This window comes from Danio aesculapii, chromosome 23 (assembly GCF_903798145.1).
Source record: "Danio aesculapii chromosome 23, fDanAes4.1, whole genome shotgun sequence".
NCBI lineage: Eukaryota > Metazoa > Chordata > Actinopteri > Cypriniformes > Danionidae > Danio > Danio aesculapii.
In genome coordinates this window covers 12,228,831-12,256,683 of record NC_079457.1, presented here as the reverse complement: position 1 = coordinate 12,256,683, position 27,853 = coordinate 12,228,831, and the positions used below count along the sequence as shown (strand labels likewise).

General features: G+C 37.5%; 1 protein-coding gene across 1 annotated transcript; it reads right to left on the bottom strand.

Moving 5' to 3' along the window:
- On the bottom strand, window positions 1-27,268 carry nr1d4a (nuclear receptor subfamily 1, group D, member 4a). Its single transcript, XM_056450081.1, has 8 exons — window positions 27,073-27,268; window positions 15,137-15,448; window positions 14,896-14,984; window positions 13,528-13,672; window positions 6,915-7,483; window positions 4,782-4,967; window positions 4,271-4,481; window positions 1-1,308 (listed from the first exon to the last, which is right to left on the bottom strand). Exons 1-8 carry the CDS (start codon window positions 27,086-27,088, stop codon window positions 1,112-1,114), a joined length of 1,725 nt encoding a protein of 574 aa, XP_056306056.1. The 5' UTR covers window positions 27,089-27,268; the 3' UTR covers window positions 1-1,111.
- Between the last annotated feature and the right edge of the window lie 585 nt (window positions 27,269-27,853).

The window sequence follows — 27,853 nt, the reverse complement described above, 5'->3', positions numbered from 1 at the left end:
GAAAACAATTTACAAAATATACATTACCATATGATTCATTAACATAACTTCATAGCCAACCATATTAGCAAACTCAATGGATTCATCAAATCAACCACATGGCAGTCCAAAAATGCCTTATCGACATGCTTTGTGATCTTAGTAAAGGCTGTAAAGATACTGTGCTGGTGCCAGAAGTCCAGGGGCTCTTTCTCACAACACACAAATGATCAGTCCATTGCTTACAAGGCACCAAACGCCCCATTTCAGTCACTCACAAAACACGCACCATTGCATATCCCTCTTTTCTCCGAGCAGGCAGTTCGATCAGTGTAACTGTGCAATATTTACAGTAAGAAAAATGACAAAACATAACATGCGTAGTAGGAGAGAATGCTGGTTTTGTATCCCTAAATTCAGATATAGTCGTAAAGGAAGTATACTGTATTCAGTTTGATGACGATGATAGTAGAAGTAAGCAAAACAACAAATATGACGAGTTGTATCTAATCTCTGAAGTGAAATGACATCTATTTTTTAAGAACTTAAATGAGCATTAGAGCTGTTGTAGATGCAATCTTGTGGAATTAAATGTTAACACTGCAACACAGGTGACGATTGTATTCTTTATCATTTTAATGTGACTGTATAAGTGATAACTATGGCTTATGTACATGGTATATCCGTCCCTTTCTCGAGCACATACACTCACACAATTGGCTTTTTAATGGTCCCTAAAATACCTTTCTATTGTATACATGATGCACGCGACTAAAGACTGTGCTTTGCAGGCAGTACCAGAGGAATGACCCGTTTTTTTTTGGTCTTTAAAAGTTGCAGTAAGCTTATTTGTGATGATATGACTGGCAAAACGTCTCCTCGGATAAATATCTCGAGGCGAACATAAGAGCAATGCATGTGTGAAAATGATCCATGGAAGCTTAAATGTCTCGTTTAGAGCGTGCTGAGAGCATCTGTTCATTGTGTTCCTCATTAACACGCATCGTAATGTCTGGTTCCTATGGGAACCTGCTCCACATCTCCCTGTAAACGAGCAGTCTTTGTGGGAAGGGTTTTCTCTGATTGGCCTGTTGTGGCCTTTGGATGGGTTCTGGCTGTAGCGACTGATAGTTTATGGGTCAATGCGGAAGGCCAGCAGCTTGTCGGAGTGGAGGTTGTTGAGGGTGCGCAGGTCTGGGAGGCGTAGGAGAAGTTTAGAAAAGAGTGAGTTGTCGTCGGGATGGCGACGGGTGACTAAAGTGCGCAGGGCTCGGATGAGTCCTTCCTGGAGCTGTTCCACAGCCAACATATCCGAAATGCCAGAGCAATCTGTGGAGAGACACAAAAGAGTTTATAGTAATAATAATAAACATTGAAAACTATTTTAGTTTGGTCATATTTTTATTGATAGATAAGTATAGATTTTTTTAAATTTGGGTTTTTCATTCATTCATTTTCTTTTCAGCTTAGTTCCTTTATTAATCAGTAGTTGCCAGTATATGTAACTTAACTTATCCAGTATATGTTTTTTTTACAGCGGATGCCCTTTCAGCAGCAACCCAACCCTGGGAACTATTTGGGTTTTTATTTGATTGATTTCAATTTAAATAACTTTTTTCTATTTGATTCAATTATTATTTATATAAATTGTTTTCATTTTACTTTAAATTTAATCAATTATAATAGTATTTTTTTTCTCTCCATACAATAAAAGTGGGGTTTAGTCAGTGTTTTTGACTAAACACTTACGGTCAAATTATCTATACACATTAATATAGAATCTATAACAGTACTATATTATCAATAATGATCAAATAAAATGAATAAAAAAAACTATAAATAAATAAATGTAAAAATAAATAAATAAATAAAATCTAGTCAAATTAAGTAATAATTTCGGGGGGTGAGGGGAGGGTATAACACCCTTGTTCAAAATAAACTTTAAAGCATCCCCAAGAGTCTTAAAACAGAAAATCAGATTTTTTTTGGTCAGTGTTTTTTTGTTTTGATCATATTGATAAATTAAAAACTGTGTTAAAATAACTATATATATATATATATACAGTGAGGTCAATAAGTATTTGATCACCCTGTGATTTTTCAATATCTCCTACTTAGAAATCATGGAGGGGTCTAGAATTGTCACCATAGGTGCATTTCCGCTTTCAGAGCCAGAATCTAAAAATAAAAATCCAGAAATCACGTTGTATGATTTTTTAGCAATTTATTTGTAAATTACTGTGTCAAATAAGTATTTGATCACTTGAGTCAAAATGTTTAATATTTGGTACAGAAGCCTTTGTTAACAATTACAGAGGTCAAACGCTTCCTGTAGTTCATCACCAGGTTTGCACACACTGCAGGAGGGAGTTTGGCCCACTCCTCCATGCAGATCTTCTCTAAATCTGTCAGGTTTCGGGGCTGTCGCTGAGCAACACAAAGTTTCAGCTCCCTTCAAAGATTTTCAAATTGGATTTAGATCTGGAGACTGGCTAGGCCACTCCAGAACCTTGATATGCTTCTTACGGAGCCACTCCTTGGTTTTCCTGGCTGTGTGCTTTGGGTCATTGTCATGATGGAAGACCCAGCCATGACCCATCTTTAATGCTCTGATTGAGGGAAGAAGGTTTTTGCCCAATATTTCACAATACATGGCCCCGTTCATCCTCTCCTTTATACAGTGCAGTCGTCCTGTCCCCTGTGCAGAAAAACACCACCAGAGCATGATGCTTCCAGCCCCATGCTTCACTGTAGGTATGGTATTATTGGGATGATACTCATCATTTTTCTTCCTCCAAACATGGTGAATGGAGACCAAAGAGTTCTACTTTGGTCTCATCTGACCACAGGACTTTCTTCCATGACTCCTTTGGATCATCCAGAAGGTCCCTGGCAAACTTCAGATGGGCCTTGACATGGGCTGACTTAAGCAGCGGAAGCTTTCTTGCGATGCATGACTTTAAACCATGACATCTTAATGTATTACTGATGGTAGTCTTTGAAACGGTGGTCCCAGCTCTCTTCACGGCATTGACCAGCTCCTCCCGTGTAGTTCTGGGCTGATTCTTGACCCTTCCTAGCATCATTGATACCCCACGAGGAGAGACCCTCCGTGGGGCCCCAGTCTGAGGGACACTGACAGTCATCATTAGCCTCTTCCACTTTCTGACAATTGCTCCAACCGTTGTTCTTTTTTCACCAAGCTGCTTGGCAATTGCCCCGTAGCACTTTCCAGCTTTGTGAAGGTCTACAATTTTGTCTCTTGTGTCTTTTGATAGCTCTTTGGTTTTGCCCATGTTGCTACTTAGAGTTTTGACTGATTTTGGGCTGCACAGGTGTCTTTATGACAGCTAACAACCTCAAACAGGTGCTACTAAATTAGAATCATGAGCAGAGTGTAGCTGGACTATTTAAAAGCAAAATAACAGGTCTTTGAGGGTAAGAAATCTGGCTGAAAAGCAAGTGATCAAATACTTATTTGACACAGTAATTTACAAATAAATTGCTAAAAAATCATACAACGTGATTTCTGGATTTTTATTTTTAGATTCTGTCTCTGAAAGCGGAAATGCACCTATGGTGAAAATTCTAGACCCCTCCATGATTTCTAAGTAGGAGATATTGAAAAATCACAGGGTGATCAAATACTTATTGACCTCACTGTATATATATATATATATATATATATATATATATATATATATATATATATATATATATATATACATATACATATATATATATATATATATATATATATGCAATTTATCAAAACAAAGGTGCCCAAACAATTTTACACAAAGGGGCTAAAAATCATACTTAGCCTAAAGTGAACAACGAAATATACCAAATTGTATAGTTTTGTAAAAGTGCAATGTTTGCAATGTTTCCCCTCATTTATTATATAAAAAAATCTAATAAATGAATAGAAAACATTACCCTGTAATCTACTGAATTAAATGTTCATTCTCTACATTTAATTACATTTAGCATTTTTGTAGCTGAAAATGAAAGCATAAATGTGTCAAATGTTAAATTAGAAATGAAGAAACATATCTATTTTTTTGTTTTTGTGATTTGGCGTTGTGGGCCGCAGCCCCCATTTTTCACATTTCTGTTTCATAATATAACATAACATAAATAACTTGCCTATTAATGTCTGAAAGAACTTTAATACTGCATTAACATGCATCTCAAATATAAATAAGATCAGGGCTTTGTTCAAATCCTCAAAACCTTTTATGAGTCTCAATAACAGCAATATTTAATTTGACTCTGGTGTTGCTCTTACCTGCAGAAACCAGCACCACAGCCATAAAGAGAGCCATCTCATCTGACTCCAGGCCCAGAGAGCTCAGCTTGGAACTGAACTCAAACATGGCGTCCAGCAGGGAACCCATGCCCAAACCCCTGAGGGTGCCCAGTGGGTACGTCTGCCCATTCAGGAAGGTCAACGATCTTTCCTTGTGGTTGAACAGTGAGCAAAACCTTACCATAAGCACCTGCAAAAGACAACACGATACGATGGAGGTCAAAAAGTGAACCCAGGTGATGCACGTTTTGTTTTTTAACTTCTAGAAAAATCTTGATTAAATTTATATAAAGAAAACAAGTTAGCCATTTGTAGGTTGACGTCCCTGAGAGTGTAAACAGGGTTTAAGAAGAGTTTGTTTTGAGCGATCTGACATGTCAGCCTTGGGTTAAATCAATAGGGCGAGTTTGAATTAGGATGAATTGGGAAATCTGTTTGATTTTGTGCTGCTTTATTAGTAGTAATAAAATGTGGGTTGTGTAAACAGTACCTGGAAAGTGCCCGCTTTGAGCAACATGACTTGATCGTGTTGGCAGAGCTCCTGGAAGCCTGGAATGCCCTTGGCGAACTCCACCACTTCACGTACGGCCGGTGTGAAGCACTGTGAGAAAGACTCCCACACCTGCTGACTGGAAACACCAGGTGCTGACACAGGGCAGGCGTTCAGTGGACAGGCCTGACAGAGACAGCAGATCATATCTTCATTAGATTTCTTTAGATATTACACTTCATTTATCTATGCATTTGATCTTAAAGGTAATATTAAAGCTGCACTGAAACAATTTCATGATCATATATATATATATAACTAGGTTAACTAGGCAGGTTAGGGTAATTAGGCAAGTTATTGTATAATGATGGTTTGTTTTGTTGACAGTTGAAAAAATATATAGCTTATGCTGGATTATATGTGGATTATATGTTATTTGGATTATACAATCTGACTCTAAAAATGAATAGCTGTTTTTTGATTATATTTTATTTAAAAATACTATTAGCAGACTATTATCTTTATTCAGTTATTTCTAATTGACAGATTTTAATGTTTGGTTGTTTATATTTTTAAACCATTTTTAATGAAAGTTTTAAAGGTTTAATTAAGTATTAATATTACATATTATTAATAATGATGAGATGCAGTTGTTTCACAAACATATTTTTTATATTTATATATTACAAATTTTGCCATTTTCAAGTAAAATAATGAAAAAACAAATGAAAGTCTGGATCTATTCAGTTTTTTAAAGTGACCCTCGATAACAAAACCATAAGTCTTAATCGTCAATAATTTTTATTCATTCATTAATTTTCCTTCGGCTTAGTCCATTATTTATCAGGGGTCACCAAAGCAGAATGAACCGCCAACTATTCCAACATATCTTTTACACAGCAGATGCCCGTCCAGCTGCAACCCAGTATTGGGCAACACCCATACACACATTTTCTTTCTTTCTTTCTCTCTCTCTCACTCACTCACTCACTCACTCACACACTACACAATTTAGTTTATTCAGTTCACCTGTAGTGCACGTCTTTGGATTGACCTAGAGGAAACCCACGTGAACACGGGTAGAACATGCAAACTCCACACAGAAATGCCAACTGGTCCACCATGCCACCCATTAATATATGGTTTCTTATAATAGGACAATATTTGGCCCAGATACAACTATTTGAATATTGAAAAAATTAAAAATAATGAAAATATTCAGAAAATTAAGTTCTTTGCAATCGTATTTCTAATCACTAATTAGGTTTTGATATGTTTATGTAAGGAAACTAAAATATTTATGAAATAAATTAATGGAAGATGATTTACTTGATATTCTAATGATTTTTGGCATAAAATAAAAATGAATAATTTAGACTTTATTATTAAACTATGATTTCGAATACATTTTTGGCTAGCATGTTCGCCTCACAGCAAGAAGGTCGCTGGTTCAAGCCTCGGCTGGGTCAGTTGACATTTCTGTGTGGAGTTTGCATGTTCTCCCCGTGTTCGTGTGGGTTTCCTCCGGGGTGCTCCGGTTTCCCCCACAAGTCCAAAAACATGTGGTATAGAGGAATTGGGTAGGCTAAATTGTCCGTAGTGTGTGTGTGTGAATGAGAGTACATGTGTGTTTCCCATTACTGGATTGCAGCTGGAAGGGCATCTGCTGTGTAAAACATATGCTGGATAAGTTGGCGGTTCATTCCACTGTAGCGACCCCAGATTAATAAAGAGACTAAGCCGAGAAAATGAATGAATGAATGAATATTTTTGGCTATGCCCACAGTTATACAGCGCAACATAAGCGTGGTTTTGTGGTCCAGGGTCATAAATATAAACTTTAACAAACTGAATAAAGGTTTATGGAAAACATCATCTAAAAAAACTAAACAAAAACACAAAACTGAAAAGAGGCAGAATACCTAATACAAACTACAAAAACACAAAACATTCAAACTCAAACTATGATACTAAAAGTAATCCAAAAGTAGTAAGAATATGTTACCTATAATGTGTAATCTAATAGTTCAATTTAACTATAATATAATTTGTATTAAGCATTAGGCTACTACTGTCCTTTTACTAAATCATCCATTTACAGTAGCATTGTTTGTATCTTAAAACATTGCTTACCAGCACTTTGGAGCCTGCAGCCAGCTTAAACGGACACGAGGCCTGGCTTTGGGATTGGCTGGCTGTGTAGCTGCTGTAATCGGCCTGAGTGGGATGTGAGGGCTGGTTCACACTGGACAGGGAGTGATTTTGGCTGAAAGAAGGAGCATAGCTGTACCGATTGTTGTGCACTAATGACACCGGGCATTTGCTCTCATTGGTGGAAACTGGACAGCGAGCCGGGCCCGAGAAGCTTTCGTGAGGGGTCGTGTGATACCCTGTGAGAGAGTTGGCATGAGGATAGTTGCTGTCCTGAGAAGGGGTGTTTTGAAAGCTGCTCGATCTGCTGATGTTGTTGTTCCCCGTGCGCTTGTTCAAGTGGTCCTGTGTGTTGGTGAAGATGTCCTGGTAGGCTCGGGATAAGGCACCGATGGCCTCTTTGGATTGGTTCTCAATCGGGCTGGGTGGCGGTTCATGTTGCGGGGAGGTTTCCATGCCCATGGAGGATTCATTGAGGCTGTTCATGTAGCTCTGCATCTCATCCAAAAGACGCTGCTTCTCACGTTTAGGGATACGGCCGAAACGCACAGCTAAGGGTCAGAGAAGAAAAAAAAATATGAAGTCGAAGCTCTATGGTACTATTCATGCTTTTAACTTTATGATTATTTTCTCCTTAAAACGGTAATCTACACTGAAAAAAAAAAATCATAATTTTACGTTTATTTCCGGCAGCTGTGGTATTATAAACTGTAAAATAACGACTGTTAAATTACAGAAATTTACTGTAAAATAACAGAGGTTGAATTACAGAAATTTACCAGAAATTTAAATTTAGGAAAATTTCTGTAATTTAATGTCCTTTATTGTACGGTAAATTTCTATAATTTAATGTCCTTTATTTTACAGAAAATTTCTATAATTTAATGTCCTTTATTTTACGGTAAATTTCTGTAATTTAATGGCCTTTATTTTACGGTAAATTTCTATAATTTAATGTCCTTTATTTTACGGTAAATTTCTGTAATTTAATGGCCTTTATTTTATGGTAAATTTCTGTAATTTAATGTCCTTTATTTTACGTTAAATTTCTATAATTTAATGTCCTTTATTTTACGTTAAATTTCTATAATTTAATGTCCTTTATTTTACGATAAATTTCTGTAATTTAATGGCCTTTATTTTACAGTAAATTTCTGTAATTTAATGGCCTTTATTTTACGGTAAATTTCTGTAATTTAACTTGCATGTTACATTCAACTTGCTGGTTGAATAAAAGTAACTTAAGTCAGAATTTCCCCAGGATATGAATCATTTTGGGCTCAACTGTATGTACAGTGCTTAACATAATTGAGTACACCCCGTTTTGAATTTATTTTTATCCATTTCTCAGTTAGTATAGGCAATGTATAGTGGTGCATTTAAACAAAACAGATTTATTAAACAGATATATTTATTAAAATAACATTTTAGTCAACAAACCTATTTAGAAAATGAAAGATAATACAATTAAATTCAAGCAAAATATTGCAAAATAAAAATGACAACCTACAAAATTTTAACTAAATTTTTCAATTGTTTTGCTTCTCGTGATTTTTCCTCTTTAAATTTGTATTTAATATTTTTCTATAACATAAATTTAGCTGTACTAGTTTTTGGACCATTATCGTAAGTTATTTTGTTAGATAAGCTCCAGATTTGGCTTCAATACTAACTAATCTAATGTATATGCACAAATATAATATTGTATAGCTTCCTATTAAAAATATGAATTTAAAAGATAGATTTGTGAGGAGTGTACTTATGCTGAGCACTGTACATTGAGTTTTTCAGTGTTGCCAATGACTGACACATGTCTGTGAATGCAACAGGCCAATTAGAATGCACTCATTCATTTTATGCACACATAATTCTCTCATTATCTTAACCATTATAGACAGTATGCACATAAGAGATGCATTATAGCATTATAAATGGTAGATGTACAGGTGAGTAACAGCTGTTTAGTCCAAAGCTAAAATCCCGAGTCTGACTGTCTTTAATACTATGGACAAAAAGCCATTTATCAAAGTAACATTCATATACAAAATAAGAAATAAAATTGATATGAATAAACAGAAATAGAGCTTTTCCGTCTCAGGTGAACTATTCTTTGGAAACCATTGTAAATTTTCATTTCATATTGGTTTTCACATTGAATTTGAAACGGATGAATTGCCTGGTGTGTTTTAAAGAGATATGAACAGACGTTCTGCTCCTTTCTAAAAATACTAAATGTTGTGAAACTGCTGCAGTGTTGAATCACTGAAAGAAAGATCCTGCTGGTCAGAAATCCAGAAATGTCCCTGACAAAATGTCTTTTGCAATTGAACACATGGCAGTATCAGAAATAACCAAGTGTGATCAAATTGAATTGAATTATTTTCTGAAAATTGCTTTGGAAGTGGAAAGAAAACAGCAGTGTTATAGGAGACCATTTGCAATGCATTGCTGAAAACGTGCTGAATTTCCGGCCATTGGTCAATGAGTAAAATATGGATGAGCATCATAAATGCACGTTGTTTTAGATGCATCCTTCGCATCTTTTATGAGCCCCTCACTCTTTCCTCCAACAGCAGCCCCTCCTCTAAGAAAATCTGTCAGCTGTGGAGTCTAAAAATAGCACCAATGTTACCATATGTTACCTCCCCCCACTCTTCATCACTACCTCCCCTTCCTCTCTTCATCCCTATGCAACTCTCACTCCTCTCTGAAGCTGTAAGTAGGGCAGTGGGTCAGGCAGAACGTGATGACAATGCCACATTAATTGGGTAAGAAACTAATGACTGTGAAAAGAAATGGAAGATGAAGAGAGGAGAGAGAAGAGAGGGACACAAAATGGCATTTGGCAGACAGTAGATGTAGGGTTTTCCAAGATGTGCGCATGAGGAAGAAGTAGGGCTGTGCTGATAAACGATATTATATTGAATCGAGATAAAATGTATGTCAATAACAATGATGAGCTCTGGACTTTTAAAATCTGTAACAATCTAAGAGCCAATCGCACAGCACAAATGTTGATATTGGAGATGCACCGAATTTTTGGCCACCGAAAAGTATCGGCTGAAAATATGTTATGCCATTTAATGGACACTCTAATTTTTGTGGCTTCAGTCATTGTTTGGATACTCTTTTAAATCTGGAAGCATTAACAACTTGTATCGAAATATATATCGTTATCGTTCAATATGTAAAATAATTAGCGAGATTGCATTTTTGCAAATCGCCCAGCCCTAGGAAAAACGATGTTGATGTTCCATATATCATGTATGTCCCATAATACCTGCATATGAGAAAATGAGATGAGCTATGATTGCATCCTGCAAATAACATGCAATGGTTGTGTGCTTTACCCTGCAGCCTGATATATATCTTGCATTGGAAATCCACTGCTGACTTGTCTCGTAACAGGCTTGTGCACCATTCTGATTTAAACCCCAAAAAATTTTTTATTTGCTATTCAGTTCAAGATTTCAGTGTAGTCTAATATGAGATATCAAACAAAAATGCTATATTTAACTTATTTATTAAAAATATGCAATTCATTAGCTTTGTTTAGCTCGGTACAAATGGTTTTTGGGGCGAAGCAGTGGCGCAGTAGGTAGTGCTATCGCCTCACAGCAAAAAGGTTGCTGGTTTGAGCCTCGGCTGGGTCAGTTGGCGTTTCTGTGTGGACTTTGCAGGTTCTCCCTGTGTTCGCTTGGGTTTCCTCCGGGTGGTCCGGTTTCCCCCACAGTCCAAAGACATGCGGTATAGGTGAATTGGGTAGGCTAAATTGTCCATAGTGGATGAGTGTGTATGGATGTTTCCCAGAGATGGGTTGCAGCTGGAAGGGCATCCGCTGCGTAAAATAAATGCTGGATAAGTTGGCGGTTCATTCCGCTGTGGCGAGTCCAGATTAATAAAAGGACTAAGCCGAACAGAAAATGAATGAATGATTGAATGAATAAATGTTTTTTTGCTACATTCTGTTAGGTTTTTCTTTTTTATTTGTGATGTATTATTAGTATTTGTTTTTCGTTTTGACTATGTAAGTTGTGTAATTTACTAATGTGTATTTTTTTTTTTTTTTTATTTTGTTGTGAAATAATGTATGAGATCAAGTGATCTAGAAGTGTATAAAAAGAGCAACATTAAAGCTGCGGTCACACTTGAGTTTGAGCTTGCGAAATTCTGTCATACGGTGCTGCGAAAAGGGGCGGGATTAAACAAGATAATTAGACATTTAAAAAAGCAAGCAATTGGTCCATATTTTAAATTTCTGCCCAGAGAGGTCATGTTTTGATCCTCGATTGGTCTCACGCTGTCAAATGATACGATTTCAGGTCAGAGTTCACCAAGCTTGAACTTTGCAACGCAGCGAACTGCGAAACTTTTTGTACGAGCTTGAGTATGAATGGAACTCTATGGGGAGAAAAGCAGCTTCATACTGTCTGATAAAGAACCAGTAACATTTTGTGTTAGCCTTTTTAATTTAATAAGTTGTTATTTTTGGAGGTTTGGTGTTGAGGTTTGGTATAATTTCTTAGCTTTCAAGAGTTCACCCTTAGCTGATGATTGATTATAAAGCGTGTTTGGCATGCTGTCCTGGTATAGAGACCTGAGCTCATGAGATCCTCGAGCCAGGGCTCCCTCCTGTTTGCAGAGCGAGAGGAAAGTTTGAGCTCAGGTAGGTCTCTGAACTTCCCTGCTTGATAATGGTGAATGCAAATTATGAATAACTATGGAGAGAATATTGCTGAATTAATCGTTTCTCTATGGTGTCAATTTGGTTTGGTCAATTTACTTATGTTACATGTTTTAGTCTGTGGGAGGAAACCGGAGAGCTCTGGGAAAATCCCACGCAAACACAGGGAGAACATGTAAACTCCACACAGAAATGTCAGCTTGGCCAGGTAAAGACTTAAGCTAGTGACATTCTTGCTGTGAGGCAATGGTGCTAACCACTGGGCCTCTGTGCCGTCCTGTCAATGAAAGGAGAAAAGTAAAGGTGGAAGGGGGGATTCTTTAAGACGAAGATGGCTAAGGTAAGATACTCTGGTTATTTATAGTGATTTAGGATTCATCTGATTGGTGGATCTTGCATTAGCTAATGCGAGATCAGCCGCTATTAATCATAAGCATGTGCTCCTCTCAAAAATAGTTTATGAATAAACTTCCCTTAAAATACCTTAATATTTTATTTTAAGTAAATGAAATATAACAAATTCAACAATTGTTTACTAGAAGATCAAATTTAAAACTTTAAATGTTTGTTTGACAAAAACTTTTAAAGTTTAAGAAAAAGTATTTAATTGCCCAGAATGCCTTGTCTGTGTTTCTGTCAATTGCAATTAGCAAATTCCACTTTCAGTCATTTTTATTAATATTTACTTCAACTTTAAGTGAGTTGTGGCCAGTTCAAATTCCAAAACATAATTTCAGAATTTTACTTGAATTCAGTGAGCTATAATGTGCTTAGAAATCTGATACAAAGAAGTTTCATCCAATGCAAAGCAATGTGACACAGATAGCTTCAGCTAGAGCGATGCACTGATTACTAGTCTGCGAAATGTCAAGATAATAGCGGAAGTGAAACTATGCCGCCTCATCGTGTCAAACCAAACATCTGTTTGTATCACAAAACCAAAATTAAACTACTGATGGCAGTGAAATGAAATGAAATCAGGGCGTCTACTTTGTTGTGGCAATTGAGGCAGTTACATGAGGTTTTCCTGTTTGTGCAAGAGAATCTGCCAGAGAAACAGGTTTCTAGGTTGTGGGGCCTTGCACTTTCAGGAACCAGGGTTAAAATGACTGTTTACCTCCCCCGTTTGCACCAAGTGGACTCATTTCATGCTGGTGCCCTCTTAGAACAACATCCAGAGCAATCTGCCATATCAGCCAACCCTACACACACATCCGCTGGTAACTGTGAAATGCTGCTGAGAGCATAGCCATAGTCAAACCCAGCTTAAATAGGTCACCATGTACGAGCGCAATATGGGTGTCAGTTTATTTTGCTAAGTTTCCTCATTTGTTCATCAGATTTATTGTTCTTTCTAGAGTTAAATCACAGCCGAACGCAAACGGATGATGCATTGTGCTTCTAAAGAGTTCAGATGCGTGCATTTTTTTGCATCCTTTGCTTAATTTTTGCTGCAGCACGACAATAATTGCTGAGGATGTTATAAGGGCACGAGCGTGGTAATCAAGTCGCCCGCGTTCCAATTTCTCAAAATAATTCTTGTATTTGCTGCAGTTTTCCAGATGACAGATAGCTTCAGGGACTGCGTGACTCCATCCCTCATAAATCATTGTCTCTGGGAGGAATCGGGAGGCAGAGCTTAGGGAGCGTGCAAGGGGGAAGGGTAAACCAATAGAGAGAAGGAGGCGAGAAAAAGTAGGGACCACAAAGGGCGAGCGAGCTACGGAAATGAGCGCAGTGCCAAACTAAAAGAAACTTGCTCTCTTGAAAGTTACCAACGGTGCAAGACTAAAAGAGGAAAGTAGGTTGAGGGGGCGGTGTGGTGCTTGGCCTGAAGAATGATATGGAAGTACGACTTTTCACTATTTGTCATATGTCAGTGCCCTGATAACCTCCTAAAAAGGTTCTTACCGTCACGGGACATGCCAACGGACAGGCATTTTTTGAAGCGGCAGTGTTGGCATCGGTTGCGGTTCATGCGCATTATCAGGCAGTTCTCGTTCTTCACGCACATCTTGTAGTTGATGTTCTGCTGAATGCTGCGGCGGAAAAAACCCTGCAAAGAATGAAAGACATTTGATATTTGCTACGCTCTAATGAATCCAGTTGGTGGTTTTTGCAGCAATGCCACACAAGAACTATTTTGGTTCCCCAAATATCCTTTCAATTAACAGTTTCTACAGTGTAAAAAACATTTCATTGATCTGTATCAGTGTTTCTCGACCACGTTTCTGGAGAACCACCAGCTCTACACAATATCCGTGGCTGTTTCTCATGTAACATCGTCAACCAAAGGTCAATTCCAAAACTCAAGACCGCAAGAACGGAGGACCTGTAAAAGTTCACTGAAGTGTTCTTGACATCACTGCGACTAAATAAAGGAGGTGGGAGGTGAAGATTTATTATTAAAGTTGTATAGGCTCATTATTAAAGTTCAGAGATATAACTTATCCCAGGAGTTTTCCTAAATGAGGCAGTGAAAGTAAACATGAAAATCTTAATAAAGGCATAAACACATTAAGGGTGCTTCCATGGACATCACATCAGGTCACACCATGGACATCACATTAAGATGCCTACTGGTTTAAAAAGGCCTAGATTAAAAGAAGTTGGCCAAATGAGAACTTTTCTGGCATAAACTATAGCAAAACAACTTGTCAAAAAGAATAAAAAAAGAAACCCTGCGAACAGATTGAAAAGATCACTCTTTTATTATCAGCTGTCAGTCAGCGCCCGTTCGTTTTTCATGGTCATTGCACCTTTTTTCGTGTGCCATGTAAACGCAGATGATCAGATACGAGTCACTTTTAAAAGATGATGTAAGCAGGTCATCAAAAAAATCGGATAGTCACAAAATCAGAATTGACCATCAAGATCTGCAGTGTAAATGCAGCGTAAGTTTTGTTTTTATATTAAAAAATATGTCCATAGTCTCTTGTTGATAGTGAACCTATGTATAAAGCAAAAGCCCATAAGAAATTCCCAGTTAATCCAATCAGTGATTGATTTGCAAGACCAACTTGGGAAAAATTAGCTTGGGAATCTTTTTCGGCCTCTTATGAAACTCCCCATGATTTAGTTTGTTATTGGAATGACTGGTTTTTGCTTGTGTACTTTTGGCATGTTACTTAAGTGACAGAAAAAATGTTCTTGTATAAGAAAATGTCACCTAAATGTTCAGTGGGCAACCAAACAAAATATTTCTTGGCATTGCTGCAACATTTTTATCATTAAAAGTAAATTATTTATTATTTATTAATAGTAGAAGTTCTGTCTTACCTTGCAGCCTTCGCATGCATGGACACCATAGTGGAACCCTGATGCAATATCTCCACATACTTTACAAAGGAGCACCATGCCTCCCGTCTCTGCTCGGATAAAGATAGAAACAGAGCAAAAACGGGGTCAGGACGTTCAAAGAACACCGGAAGATGCCCTTAATATCGGGGACTCATTGTTCCTTGGTGAAAGAAGATGCTGACTTTGTGTGTTGCAGATACTAAGTAGGGAACCCACTTACTGGTAAATGTGCCAGTGAATCCACAAGGCCTTTTACCGGCGATGGGGTGAGAGTAGCTGTGCGGGTTTGGACCTGCTGTGGAGTTGTTGTAGATTTCAGGGAACTGAAAGACCAATTTTGGAGAATTTGGTGATCCGGCATTTCCCTGCTGCTTGAAGGCCCCGATCTCAGTGAAGGTCACCTCCTCTGGGGAAGAAGGCTGGGAGTGAGAGGATGGAGACTGGGTTTGATAACCACTAGAGGGGCTTCCTGGACTTGGACTGGAACTGCCACTGGAACCGCCACTGGAACCAGCATAGAGTATCACACTCCCTGTAGAAACCCAAAGCATATACAGTTAAAGTAAATTTTTAAAAAGATTTCCCAAATGATGATTAACAGAGCAAGGAATTTTTCACAGTCCTATCATTTTTTTCTTCTGGCGAAGGTCTTATTTTTTATTTTGGCTAGAATAAAAGTAGTTTTTAATTTTTTAATCGATTTTAAGGTCAATACTATTAGCCCCCTTGAGCAATATTTTTTAGATTGTACACAGAAAAAATATTATGAAACGACTTGCCTAATTATCCTAACTTGCCTAATTAACATAGTTAAGCCTTTAAATGTCACTTTAACTGAATACTAGCATGGCAAAAATCAAAGAAATATTAGAAATTCATTCATTCATTTATTTTTCTTTGGCTTAGTCCCTTTATAAATCTGGAGTTGCCACAGTGGAACGAACTGCCAACTTATCCAGCATATGTTTTACGCAGCGGATGCCCTTCCAGCCGCAACCCATCATTGGGAAAATATTAGAAATTAGTTATTAAAACTATTATGCTTAGAAATGTGTTGAAAAAAAAACTTCTTTTTGTTAAGCAGAGCAACCGCCACCTTATCATGGTGGAGGGGTTTAAGTGCCTGAGTGCCTGATCCTAAGGGTTATGTTGTCAGGGAATAATGCTCCTGGTAGGGTCTCCCAAGGCAAAGAGGTCTAAAGGCCGGCTCACACTATGCAATTTTTTTTTAATAATCCTGAACGATAGTTCCTGGCTCCCATGTCACACTGTAAGATCTCAGCTGTCATAAATTCAGACTAAATGACAATGAAGATGCACCAAACACGAAAGAAAACGTCCCGGGAGTTTGACTATCCTGCGTTCTGAAATGATAACTCACAGCAAGCATAAACAATCTGTAGCTGCAGTTTTGTTTTGAGATTTCCTCGTTGTCATTTGAATTGTCGCATGGATTGCGTCATCAAATTCGGAGCTCCTATTGGTTCATGGATTGACGCTCATCGCAGCTGTTGTCACTGCAGAAAGTGTCTGAAATCTTCTGACACTGCCAGAATTTCATCGGAGGAAAAAACTGATTGCAACGGGCACTAAGCGGCTGTCTGTGAACATGTCAAACCACTGATCAAAGAGCACCGATTTTAGCCTAGGATTTCAGGAATCTTTTAGGATTTCCTAAATTTGTCTCGGATGGCAAAGTCATGGCTGAAATCTCAGTGTGAGCAGGGCTTTAGGTGACAGGTTAGACTAAGTGTGGTTCAAAAGCCTCTTATGATTTTAATAACATCGAGGACCATGACGTCGCCCGGTATGGCGCAGCCAGGGCCCCACCCTGGAGCCGGGCCTGGGGTTGGCGCTCATATGCGAGAGCCCCATGGCCGGGTTTTTCCCACTACCTGCAGGGGGAGCTGTAAGGGCCTGCTGGTGCATTGTGGAACGGGTGGTGGTCGAAGGTTAGGACCATGACAACCCAATTGTCAGGCACAGAAACTGGCTCTTGGGACATGGAATATAATTCATACTATAATATACAATAATAATTCAGTAGGGCTAATAATTCTGGCTTGTTTCTGACTTTGCATGTCTTCAAATAGCCATGAAATAAACTCTTACAATCTAGAATTCATTATTTCCTATTTGGCTGAGTAATCAGTCAGATCCTTGGTTCACTATTAACGGCCTTACAGTCTTTTAATCGCTTCTCAAATCTTCACAAAGTGGACTTGTTAAACAGACTTAAGCAATGCATATTAGTATTACCCTTATCCACTTGCTCAGTTGTCAAGCATGGAATATTGTTTCTTAATGAAGGCCTCATTTCAGTCATTTATGAGCACTGTTTGTTCATATCATCATTGTTTGTTGAAGAAAAGGTACAGTAATGTGTGACTTCAGACTTATGTGGATTGCAGGGTTGTAGTGGCGCTATATATAGAGTGCTGCAGCTGTGATGTCAAAACCTGGGAAAACGAATTTGCTGCTGGTTCCCATGAGATTTAACTAAAGGTTTTTATAATGGGCTTTTGTGATTCATGAGTAAAATAAGCTCTGCAGTAAACATAACTTGATGATATTGGATGTTTTACTGTTTAACACAAACTGCACACTCACACACAAAACATCTTGATGTAGTAACTTATAAGGAAAGTTTTTTGTTTTTCATCATAGGTGTTTGTAATCTGCTTTTTAGAGAAAATTTTCATTGTATCTACAGACCTTAATATACCCATTAATAAAAAAATTCTTAAGAAAACTTGGGGGATGAACTAGGGTTCACTCTTGTTTATCGGTTTTCTTGGTTTGTTTGGTATATTTGGTTCTGGTTCACTTATAGCATTCACATTGTAATTGTAATATGTCATTTAGGACATATTTTGAGATGGAACTTATCATCATCCTTAACATTTCTGTGTGCTGGGTTAAATGTGCTGGTTGTATGTGATGGTGTTTTATCACTTGAGAGAATGTGAACAGCTAATACAATGTGTAAAGGAGTTTGCGAAGTGCCAGAAATTCTTCTGTCACACAGACAAAGGAAGATCTCCTGCATAGAGATACGCCAACACCTGCATTGAACTGTAATGTGCAACACCATGACTATGGCGAGAAAAAAACAGGTATGCTTGTGCATTCAGTCCTTTTTATGGTCACATCTTGAAAAAGCATGTCCTGTTTGTGATTCATTTAGATGTCTTTCATCTGTGTGGCATTCATAGAGTTCATCTGGAAGTGGTCTCAGTCCACTTGTCTGGTGTGCACCAGCATTCACACTTGCTCAATTAAACTGCATTAACAGAACTGTCAGGTTTTGACATGAAAGCTGGGCGGATTTTTTATCCTGTGAACTATTCAGTCCGATTCGTTCGCTCCAGTTGGTTGAGCTATGTTGTCTTTATAAAATGCTGTTTGTTAATTGTAATACAGGTTATTAAATACGTGATACACTGCTTACAGCACCTTAAAGAGTGTGATGTAATTCTCCGACTGACAGGGAGTGAGTGAGTGAGGTTTCTCACGCGCTAAACATCGTCATCTGCACAGCAACATCGCGACGTTCCACATCAGGTAAAAAAAGAGAAAAACACCGAATACGTTGTAAGGCTTACTTGAATAGTCACGCGTTTATTTTAAACTTAGGCTTGTTTTATTTACATTCCCCCGGCAGGTTTTTCTTATTCTCCTTTTGGGTTTCTGCATATTATCTATCGCATCCTCTCCGGTCATGCGCTCGGGATGAGCTGAGACACGGTCTCACGTGTTCGCGAGCTCTCCCGCCTCTTCTCTCCAATAATAGCCCTGGCATAGTGCCCCAGCCAAACTGCACAACACCTGACCGCCGCCTCACATGGATTCCTGACACCGTTCCTGCCCAAACTAAATCCGCAGTCTCGTGTAAACAGCTACAACAATCGCGAGTCGCGAGCACGGGGGCGCGCGCCGGAGGATGCCGTGTCGGCTTAGTGATGATGCTACGTTTCCCACACAGATGCATTTCCTGTGAGAGAGGGGCAACGAGTAGTCACGTTTTGTTAGAATGTGCACAGCGGCTTTCAGTTTGACTTTTTAAACAGATCTGGGCCAAGAGAATGCGATATAAAACCACAGTGTCCAAAATGTTTGTAATCAATTGCACTGTGTGTTCTTTAACCAATGCAAGTAGTAAAGCAGTGGCTTTCAACTATTTTATTAAAACTTTACTAATGAGTTCTTGTTTGTACAAACAATTATCTTTTACAGTATGCCAGCAATTAGGTGGTTACCTACTTTCTAAGAGTGAAAAACAAAACAAAACATGATGTTATGATTCCTAGAATAGGGGAATTTTAGCTATTCTGTCATCTTCTGGAGGCATAAGTCATATCCTGTTGCATAAAAGCAACAACACATCTGTCCTCAACAAAGATTTGAGGTTTCATTAATATGCACGTTGCATATACATTTCTGAATAACTTCCAACCCTAAATGCCCTGGTAAACAGATATTGATACGCATTGTAAAAAAAATGCTGGGTTCCACACAAGTCTTTCATTTTGTCCCAACAATTAGCCTAATTGTTTTTAGAAATTGAACTTGGTTGAACATAAAACTATTAAGTTGTCCCAAAAAAAGCTCATTGTAAAAAAGTAGTTTGAAGAAGTAGCAAAAATCTTTTTTTTTTTTTTTTGTTTTGTTTTGTCTTTTTTGACATTTAATATTGATGTTTTTACTGGTTCAAGGGTATTTGGTGGGTTACAAGCTTTCATTTTAATTTAATTATCGATTCAATGACAACTCAATTTTTCATTTGATTAAATTAAAATAGATAAAAAAAATTAAAAATATATTTTTAAAATTAAAAAAAAGAGTAATTATTTGTATTTCTAGGTCACAGGTTAAAGGAAAAAAACTGAACCCACTTCTATTAAAATGCATATAATAAGTACTGTATAGTTCCAAGTAAGTTGTGCAAATAAGGAATATAAAATATGGAAAAAGGATCAGTTCATAGCTTTTTCATTAGTAAATAGACAACTACTTTTTTTTAGAGTAATACATTTTGAATAATAACTTATTTTAAAAACATTATTATTACAATTTTTGCTCAACTCTAAAGTGGATGATTTTCATGCGTGAGACAAAAAATTAGGTATCTAACAGAACATTCAAGCAACTATTTATTGCAACCAAACCCTAGTAGCCATGGCTTTTTCCTATAGTTCTCGTTCCATTTTATTTCATGTTTCTGGTATATCTCAACGTAAAATAATGTTTTTAGGTAAACTATGCCTTTAAACACTGGCAATAAGCTAAATATTTCCTCTTCCTCTTCACTCTGTTTTCTGTCTACACCTTATTTGGATACGTTCATGGGTAAACAAGTTCAAACTACCACCAGATATCTACTCCTTTGTGTGCGTTTTCTCATGCTCCACACGGTATTTATTTAGCTCAAGTGTTTTCATGATCCCTCCACTGGCACGTGCAGTGGGACTTACTATTGACATACTGCTACACTGGATTTTACAGCCTTGTGATAGTGAGCCCTACCTGAGCTGGCTACTCAACCCAGCCCAGCTTAGTAACCCCACCCACATACACAAAAACACTCACACCTGGACACACATGTGAGGTCACAGAGGTTAAAGAGACAATGACTTGAGGATAACAAGACATACCTCTTATTATAAGAATGTATAGTGTCTAAGCTGTTTTTAGCAGCATGATTTCAGAATATAAAGCTTTAATTACATTATAGATGTGATGATGTTTCTTTGTCCTGCCCCACCCTCCTAAAAATAACCAGCACATAATGTCATAGGGACAATGATATTGCTATGCAAGCCTGTATAAATTGGGGTCAGTGGAAACACCAGCATTAGTTGAAGAATCAGCAGGTCTCGGGCAGCTCTTTGTGAGCTTAAGCAACCCATGCGAACGCTAATCTGCTAGTGAGCAAAGGCAGGCGTAAAAACGTGAGGACTTTGCAGGGACAATAATTCCCTCTCAAGCACTGGTGTGGTCTCCCTCCCTCCCCTGAGGAAAGTAGCTGAAATATACTTTGCATGACAACTGTCTAGTGCACTTGATGCAGCATCTCACTTAAGTTGGGTTGTGGATGCAATTTTGTATGTAAAATGTACTGTATGTAAATGAGATGTGCTCAATGATGCTTATTAAGTGGGTTAATACAGGCAAAACTGTCATTCGAAAGTAGGGCAAATGTTAGATTTGTTAAATATTTGCACGCTTCCTGATGCATAATGTCATATATGATATAAATAAGTTAAGAAATCAGTGAAAAGTCAGTCTTCGTGCTCCAGACTGAAGTAAACAGGATTAATAATGGCTGTGAATAATGTTCAGTTTCTTGTCATTTTACTTCAGATCTCACTTTATGAGATCGTCAGGAGCCACATTACTTTTGTTTTTGACTCTCAGCATTGTTGTTTTTATTGCATAAAGTCTTTAATGTTCTACTGAAGAATGAAAGTCATCTTGGATGACCGGAAGAGAAATAAATCAACAGCATTTTTTGTGGATGAACCACCCCTTTATGAGCTATTTATTTAACCCAATGGTTCAGTTAAAAATATTTGGTGCTTTGTTGAGTTATTTTTAACCTTTATTGGGTTATTTATTAATAACTCAACCAGTTGCGTTAAATATTTGGTGCTTTGTTGGATTATTTTTCAACCTTTATTGGGTTATTTATTTAATACCTCAACCAGTTGGGTTAAAATTTTTGAATTTCAACAGTGAACTGATTTAACTGACACAGAAAAGCTGTATTAATATGCATATGTAATGTTGTTTTTCCACTATAACGTTTATTTAAGCTCTAGCATTTAATCAGAATAACCCAATGCATTGGGTTAAATTTTATAACCCAATGCTTTGGGTTAAAATAACTCCTAGTTGGGAAGGTACTGTAATAACCTATATTTGGGTTATATGTTGGTGTATTTTTAACTCACGCTTTTCACAATGTAGATTCTATAGTCTAAAATATATAGCTTGGATTTGTGTTCTAACTATTTTATAAATTTTAATTAAACTGAAAATGTTTATTGTGTTGTCATATAGTAAAAAAAATTACAATCGAAAAAGAAGACAATGTCCTTATATAAATATTTCTCACATTTATTAATATTTTAATAGTCTGTTTTGGCATTAGCTCTGTTTTCTTTGCCATATAATGCTCAGATTTACAATAATTCGCTATGAAAGATAAAATAGTCGTATTTGGAAGTCCTGGGGATACAAAATGTTTGAAAGCCACACTATAAAATCCTGAACTGTCCTCACAATCTCTCAAAGCAAGTGCGGATGTACTTTAGGATGGAGCATTTCGTACAATGCAGAATGTTCTCATGCTGTCATGAAGCTGAACCGCTCCAAAGGGAAAGTTGCATGAGGCGGGAAAACGTGATGAGGCGCTACACTGACTGCATGAAATCGCTGACCCACTGACCAACCTCCCCCTTTCCACCGCACAATCTGCATCAAAACACAGAATCGCTGAAAGAAACTGCGAGGGCGGGGCGTGGAAATCACGCGCCGCACGCGGCTGAGAGAGCGCATGCACGTGAGGACGATTGTAGGCGCGAGGGATGCGTTGCGTTCAGTGGGAAGATACGCGCGCTCCCAAGAGCGAAGCCAAATGCGTCGCGCATCTCTTATAACCGAGAAACGCTGTAAAATATAGCACGCGACTATATAGAATGACGGGGGGTGGATGAATGGTCCATTACTCTGCATAAATCGTTTCTGGAAGCTCTCATTCACCTCATATGATCCCGCTCTAATAGAGTAGCCAATTGTAATGTGCATTTAATCACTTGGAACATGTTTGTAGAGCTCCAAAAAGGTCACAGCATTTTTGTTTTTCACAAAGAATGACAGTAAAGCTGGCCATGTAATGCACACAAGGTTATGGTCTTGCGCAATCGTCAGAGGGGTTTTCATCAAATGAAAGAATCTGTCAGTAGGTTAGTAAGCCAAACCATAATTGCCATAGTTTTTGCATGAGGTACAAGAAGTCAATTTGCTAGTTCTGTTTGATTTATTAGATCAACCTATTCCTGTTTTATAATATGACTTTTGATGGTCTTAGTTTCTAAAGATCTAATAATTTACTTTGTTACCTCATATTTCTGTCCTTGAGATGAATAATCAATGCAATCTAATCCCCTGGAGAGAAAATTAGTTTGTCTAGATCAGTGTTTCTCAACCACGTTCCTTGAGGAGCACCAGCTCTGCTTGTTTTCAATGTTTCCTTATCCAAACACCTGATTCAGATCATCAGCTCATTAGTAAAGACTAAAAGACCTGTAATGGTTGTAACAGACAGAGGAGACATCCAAAACATGCAGTGTTGGTGGTCCTCCAGGAATGTGGTTAAGAAACACTGATCTAGATGATCTTTCATCTAAAATCAAATCAAAATCTGAAAATTTGTTTTTGCTATGAAATGGCCTTGACTGATGACCTCAGTTGGACAAGCTTAGGTTATAACCACTCTAGTTAGTTAAAGCGTGTGTTTCACCCATAAATAAAATTCTGTTATTTATTGCTCACTATCATGTCTTTCCAATCCCCTGAGACCTTAGTTTATCTTCAGAACACACATCAATATATTTTAGATGATATCCGAGAGCTTCCTCATCCTCCAAAGAGAGCAATGGTCCAGAGTGAAACGTTTACATCCATAAAAGGAACCAAGAACATTGTAAAAATATTCCATTTCACTTCAGTGGTTCAACTGTAATCATGCAAAGCTCCAAGAACACTTTTGTGCAGCAAAAAAAAACTGTCTTCCATGTCAGATCAGGATGTGAATTTACTGTGGGTATGCTTTTGGAGCTTCATGTGATTACAGTTGAACTACTGAAGTGACATTGAATGCTTTAACAATGTTCTTGATTCCTTTTTTGGATTTTAAACATCTCAGGACCCTTGATGACTATGGAGAACAAGGCAGCTCTCGGATTTCCTCTAAAATATATTAATTTCTGTTTGAATATGAACAAAGGTCTCATGGGATTGGAACAACATAAGGGTGACTAATTAATAACAGAATTTTCATTTTGTGATCAGTACAAAACTAACATTTTCCTTATGAGTGAAATATGGCTAAAAGCAGTCCTAAACTAAAACACTGCCCTCTATATAATATTCCATCTTATTTGGAATTACAACAAAAATTGGTAATAACTCAAATTCACTAAGACTTTAATGTAGTAGGGTTAATTTGAGTAATAATTCTGACAGGAAAACAAGTCAATTTTGGCATTACCATATGATTCACATCAGTACTTTATTGCTGGAATTGTTTGACAGTGTATATTTGAATAACTCCACCCCCTCTAACTTTCACGTAAGACCTGGATTGGCTTTTGTAACTTAAATGTGGCGAGACTTCTGATCTTTTTCACTTCCATTGAATTTAAACTATACAGAAACATCTCATTACACTGCTTGTTGTTGCAAACTGGTATTTTATGATCATGTTATTTTAATTTTAATGTACTTGTTTGTAATGCAAGAAGTTTGATCGTTTACTGCCATTTAATAATCTACTCATTTACCCATAGCAGGAAATGAATTGAAAGTCTAATACATTTGAAGAAAATGCATTACTTCCTGCATATTAAATAGATTTTTTTTTATTGGTGAAGGCAGACAAGGTAGATTTATTTATTTAAAGATTTAATTTTGGCATTTTAGCCTTTATTAGACAGGGGGGTAGGATTGGGAAAGGTCCACGAGCCGGGATTCAAACTCGGGACGCCCAGAGCGCTGCCGCAACATATGCCGACGCACTAACCACTAGGCTATCCTGCCAACAGGCATGGTAAATTTTTGCAAGGCATCCGTGGCATTCACTTCCAGTTATTTTACCTGTCAAAAAATGTGTTTCGCTATTAGGATGCTTGATACCGCAAACCAATATTTATTATCATATAATAGTTTAATTCATCATCAAAAAACTGAGCTTTTACTATTTACAGCTTTTAGTTTTTGTCTAGTCATTTATAAAGCAAGAAAAGTGCATTTAAAACTAGGAGGACATTATTGCTCCAGTCATCAATCAATGCCAGACTGATGTGGGTAATATTGAATATATAGATATAATATTATTATTATAGATAATGAATATATTTTATTTTCCCCCCACTCAATAGATTGAAATATGTGATTATACTTAGTGTGAACACCTTGTTTTTTCTTATAAAATAAATAGATTATGATTTTTTTATATGATATGATGTTATTAATTGATGAAACATCATATTAGATATTGGTCACTGCATAAAAATAAGCATTGTTTTTGTATCTATCAGTTATAATTGCCATATTGTTACATCCCTACTTAAAATCCACGTGTGCTGGAACTACATTTTAAAGTCACGTTTGAGTTGATGTTGTGTAGGCTCTGGCTTTGTTTACTCGATAAGCATAACAGAAAGTCTTGTTCCTTGTTTCCTGCTGTCTACCACTCAAAGGTCAATCATCAGATGTTATTATTTCCCTGTCGTTAATGACTTCATGCAGCGTGTTATTGTAGCTTGTATTTGTTTCACATGCTTTCAAGGCTTTCTGTCAAACACACATAGTTAAGAGGGTGCGCCAGGCACGAGACACTGTTTCCGTCACCTGTACCGGAACGTGACTGCAGCTTTTGTAAATGAATCAGCCGTCAATTAACACTGAAGTGGACTTGGTTGACTGAGCCAGCATGTAATTGGCCGTTGGCTAACCTCAGGTGTGAACCACTTCCCAAATCAGCTTAACCGGTTAACCTCCTTGGACGGAGGCAAGTGCACACTCGAATTAAATAATTGCAAATTTTATTAAACACATAAAAACCTTAAATTGATTACTACAGCTCACCAAATTCCCCTGCTGTCTATGAGTAGAAACTCAGTCTATTTTTGCTTTTCTTTTCATTTTAAAGTTGCATTAACACAATGCATGAATATCTCATATGATTAATGGCCAATCTGTAGTTTACACTAGTAAAGCATGAGACATGTCACAGCCAAGTTTGACAGCGCTCTTATCTCTGTTTTGGACCATCTGCACGTGAGTTTGTTTTCATGGCTAGTAGCAGGAAGCCAGAGCACGCGCATGGGTTTACAAGCAGATTCCATGAAAGCAATCGCACAAGCTTTATGACAGCAATTACAGCAGTTACTCTAAGTACGGTAATGTTTATATCCATCATTTATGTGATTCACACTGTGAAGTAGACTGATACTATATGTAGAGTCACTTAACGCACCTAGTGCAACCCTCAAAGCATACCAATGTCTATATGACACCTGCTCTGATCTATTACAAACAGCGTGTCATGTAATTCACTGCACTATAAAACACCTATCAGTATATTTCATGTGAACTTTTATAATATAGCATGGAATATACTACAGTTTGAGAGCCTTATTCGTTAACTGTCTTGTGCAGAACAAAACACAGCATGTAAATTTGATCATGCATTAAAAAATGTCAGTATATTCACAGGGTTATTTAAGAAACATCACCAGTACCACTGCCAACAATAGAAATGTATGTAATAATAATAATAATAACAACAAGAGTAATAATAATATGAACATTGTGTATTAAAAGTATTAGTGCATTATTGATTATTTATATTGTGAATCATTTTATTTGCATATTTACAACCTAAAAATGTACTCCAATATGAGTTTGCATGCCAAATTGATTAGAAAGATCCACAATAACACCACTATATCCAATTTTCAAACAAATAAAAATAAATACAATCAAAAGTATTATATATTAGTAGCAATAACATTATTAAAAATAGTTTTATTAACAATAATAATAATAAGTTGACACTATATTGGCAGTATTGTATATAATAATAATCATATGAAGAGTTCAGATGCAAAAACCTGTGCCATTTGGAATTTTCTTCTACAATGAGCATTTTTCTTAGCCTCTTACATTTATGTTTCAAACATTTCATGTTAAAAGCGATGAAAATAACCTGTTATTTGCCATAAAAGTGAAATTACTGGACCAAGATAACGAGCCTGAGAAAAATGCTAATATTAGAAGAAAATTTCAGATGGCACTTAGAGGCTTTTGCACCTGAACTCTTCATATATAAACAATACTAATTATAATGTCATAAAATGCATGACTTACCAGGACTGCTATCCATCCTTGATCTGTTTTCAAACGCCTCTATCTTCAGAATTCGTATCTTCAAAAAGGTCTGTGTATGTCAGTGTGATAAAGTCAGGTAAAACAGTTTAAAAAGCCACGCAATGCCTGTGCATACAGAGAACAGCCTAAAGTAGGCAGGCAGTGTCTCTCGCTGAGAACATTTGGCAGCGAAGCCAAATAGAAAAATCGAGTCGTTCACAGGTGTGCAGATGCACCTTCCGCGCGCAGCTACCTGTACTTTCTGCTCTTGATCAAGTATGAAGGACTCTTTAGGTGTGCTGTGTGATGATGTCTCACGACTGCCCGTTCATTACCATCAGCATCTCTCTCTCTTTCTCTCTGTGGCACTGTCAAACTCCACTTCCACTCTTAGCCACGCACACACCCTTCCACACCCACATCTATCACGTTTTCAGGTGACTGGCAAATGTGACTGGATTTAGGGGAGCCGTCAACTTCTGTTGTTGTCTTTGACGGGGATTTATCTCACTCGAACGTGCCCCATGATCTGCCAGCTTTCTCTTTTCTCTTGATCCGAGGGCGCGTTTTCATTGGCGGAAGTGTAAGCGCAGAGTTGAGCTTATTCGAGCGCGCTACGTGCTTGTAAAGCCACTCTGCATGTGCCCTCTGCATGTGCCGTGGAAAGCGCTGTCCCACTGACACACATTTTATGTAAAACACAGCTTGCATGCACATGGACAGCAGGCGGGGCTCTGCGTGACTGCTGATGCGCGCTTCTTTTAAAACCTCTTTCAACATG

Coding starts and splice junctions, on each gene's coding strand:
- nr1d4a (XM_056450081.1), bottom strand. Junction 7,484..13,527: donor CGTTGGCATGTCCCGTGACG/GTAAGAACCTTT, acceptor TCTGACCCTTAG/CTGTGCGTTTCGGCCGTATC. Junction 4,968..6,914: donor CTGCAGGCTCCAAAGTGCTG/GTAAGCAATGTT, acceptor TGTCTCTGTCAG/GCCTGTCCACTGAACGCCTG.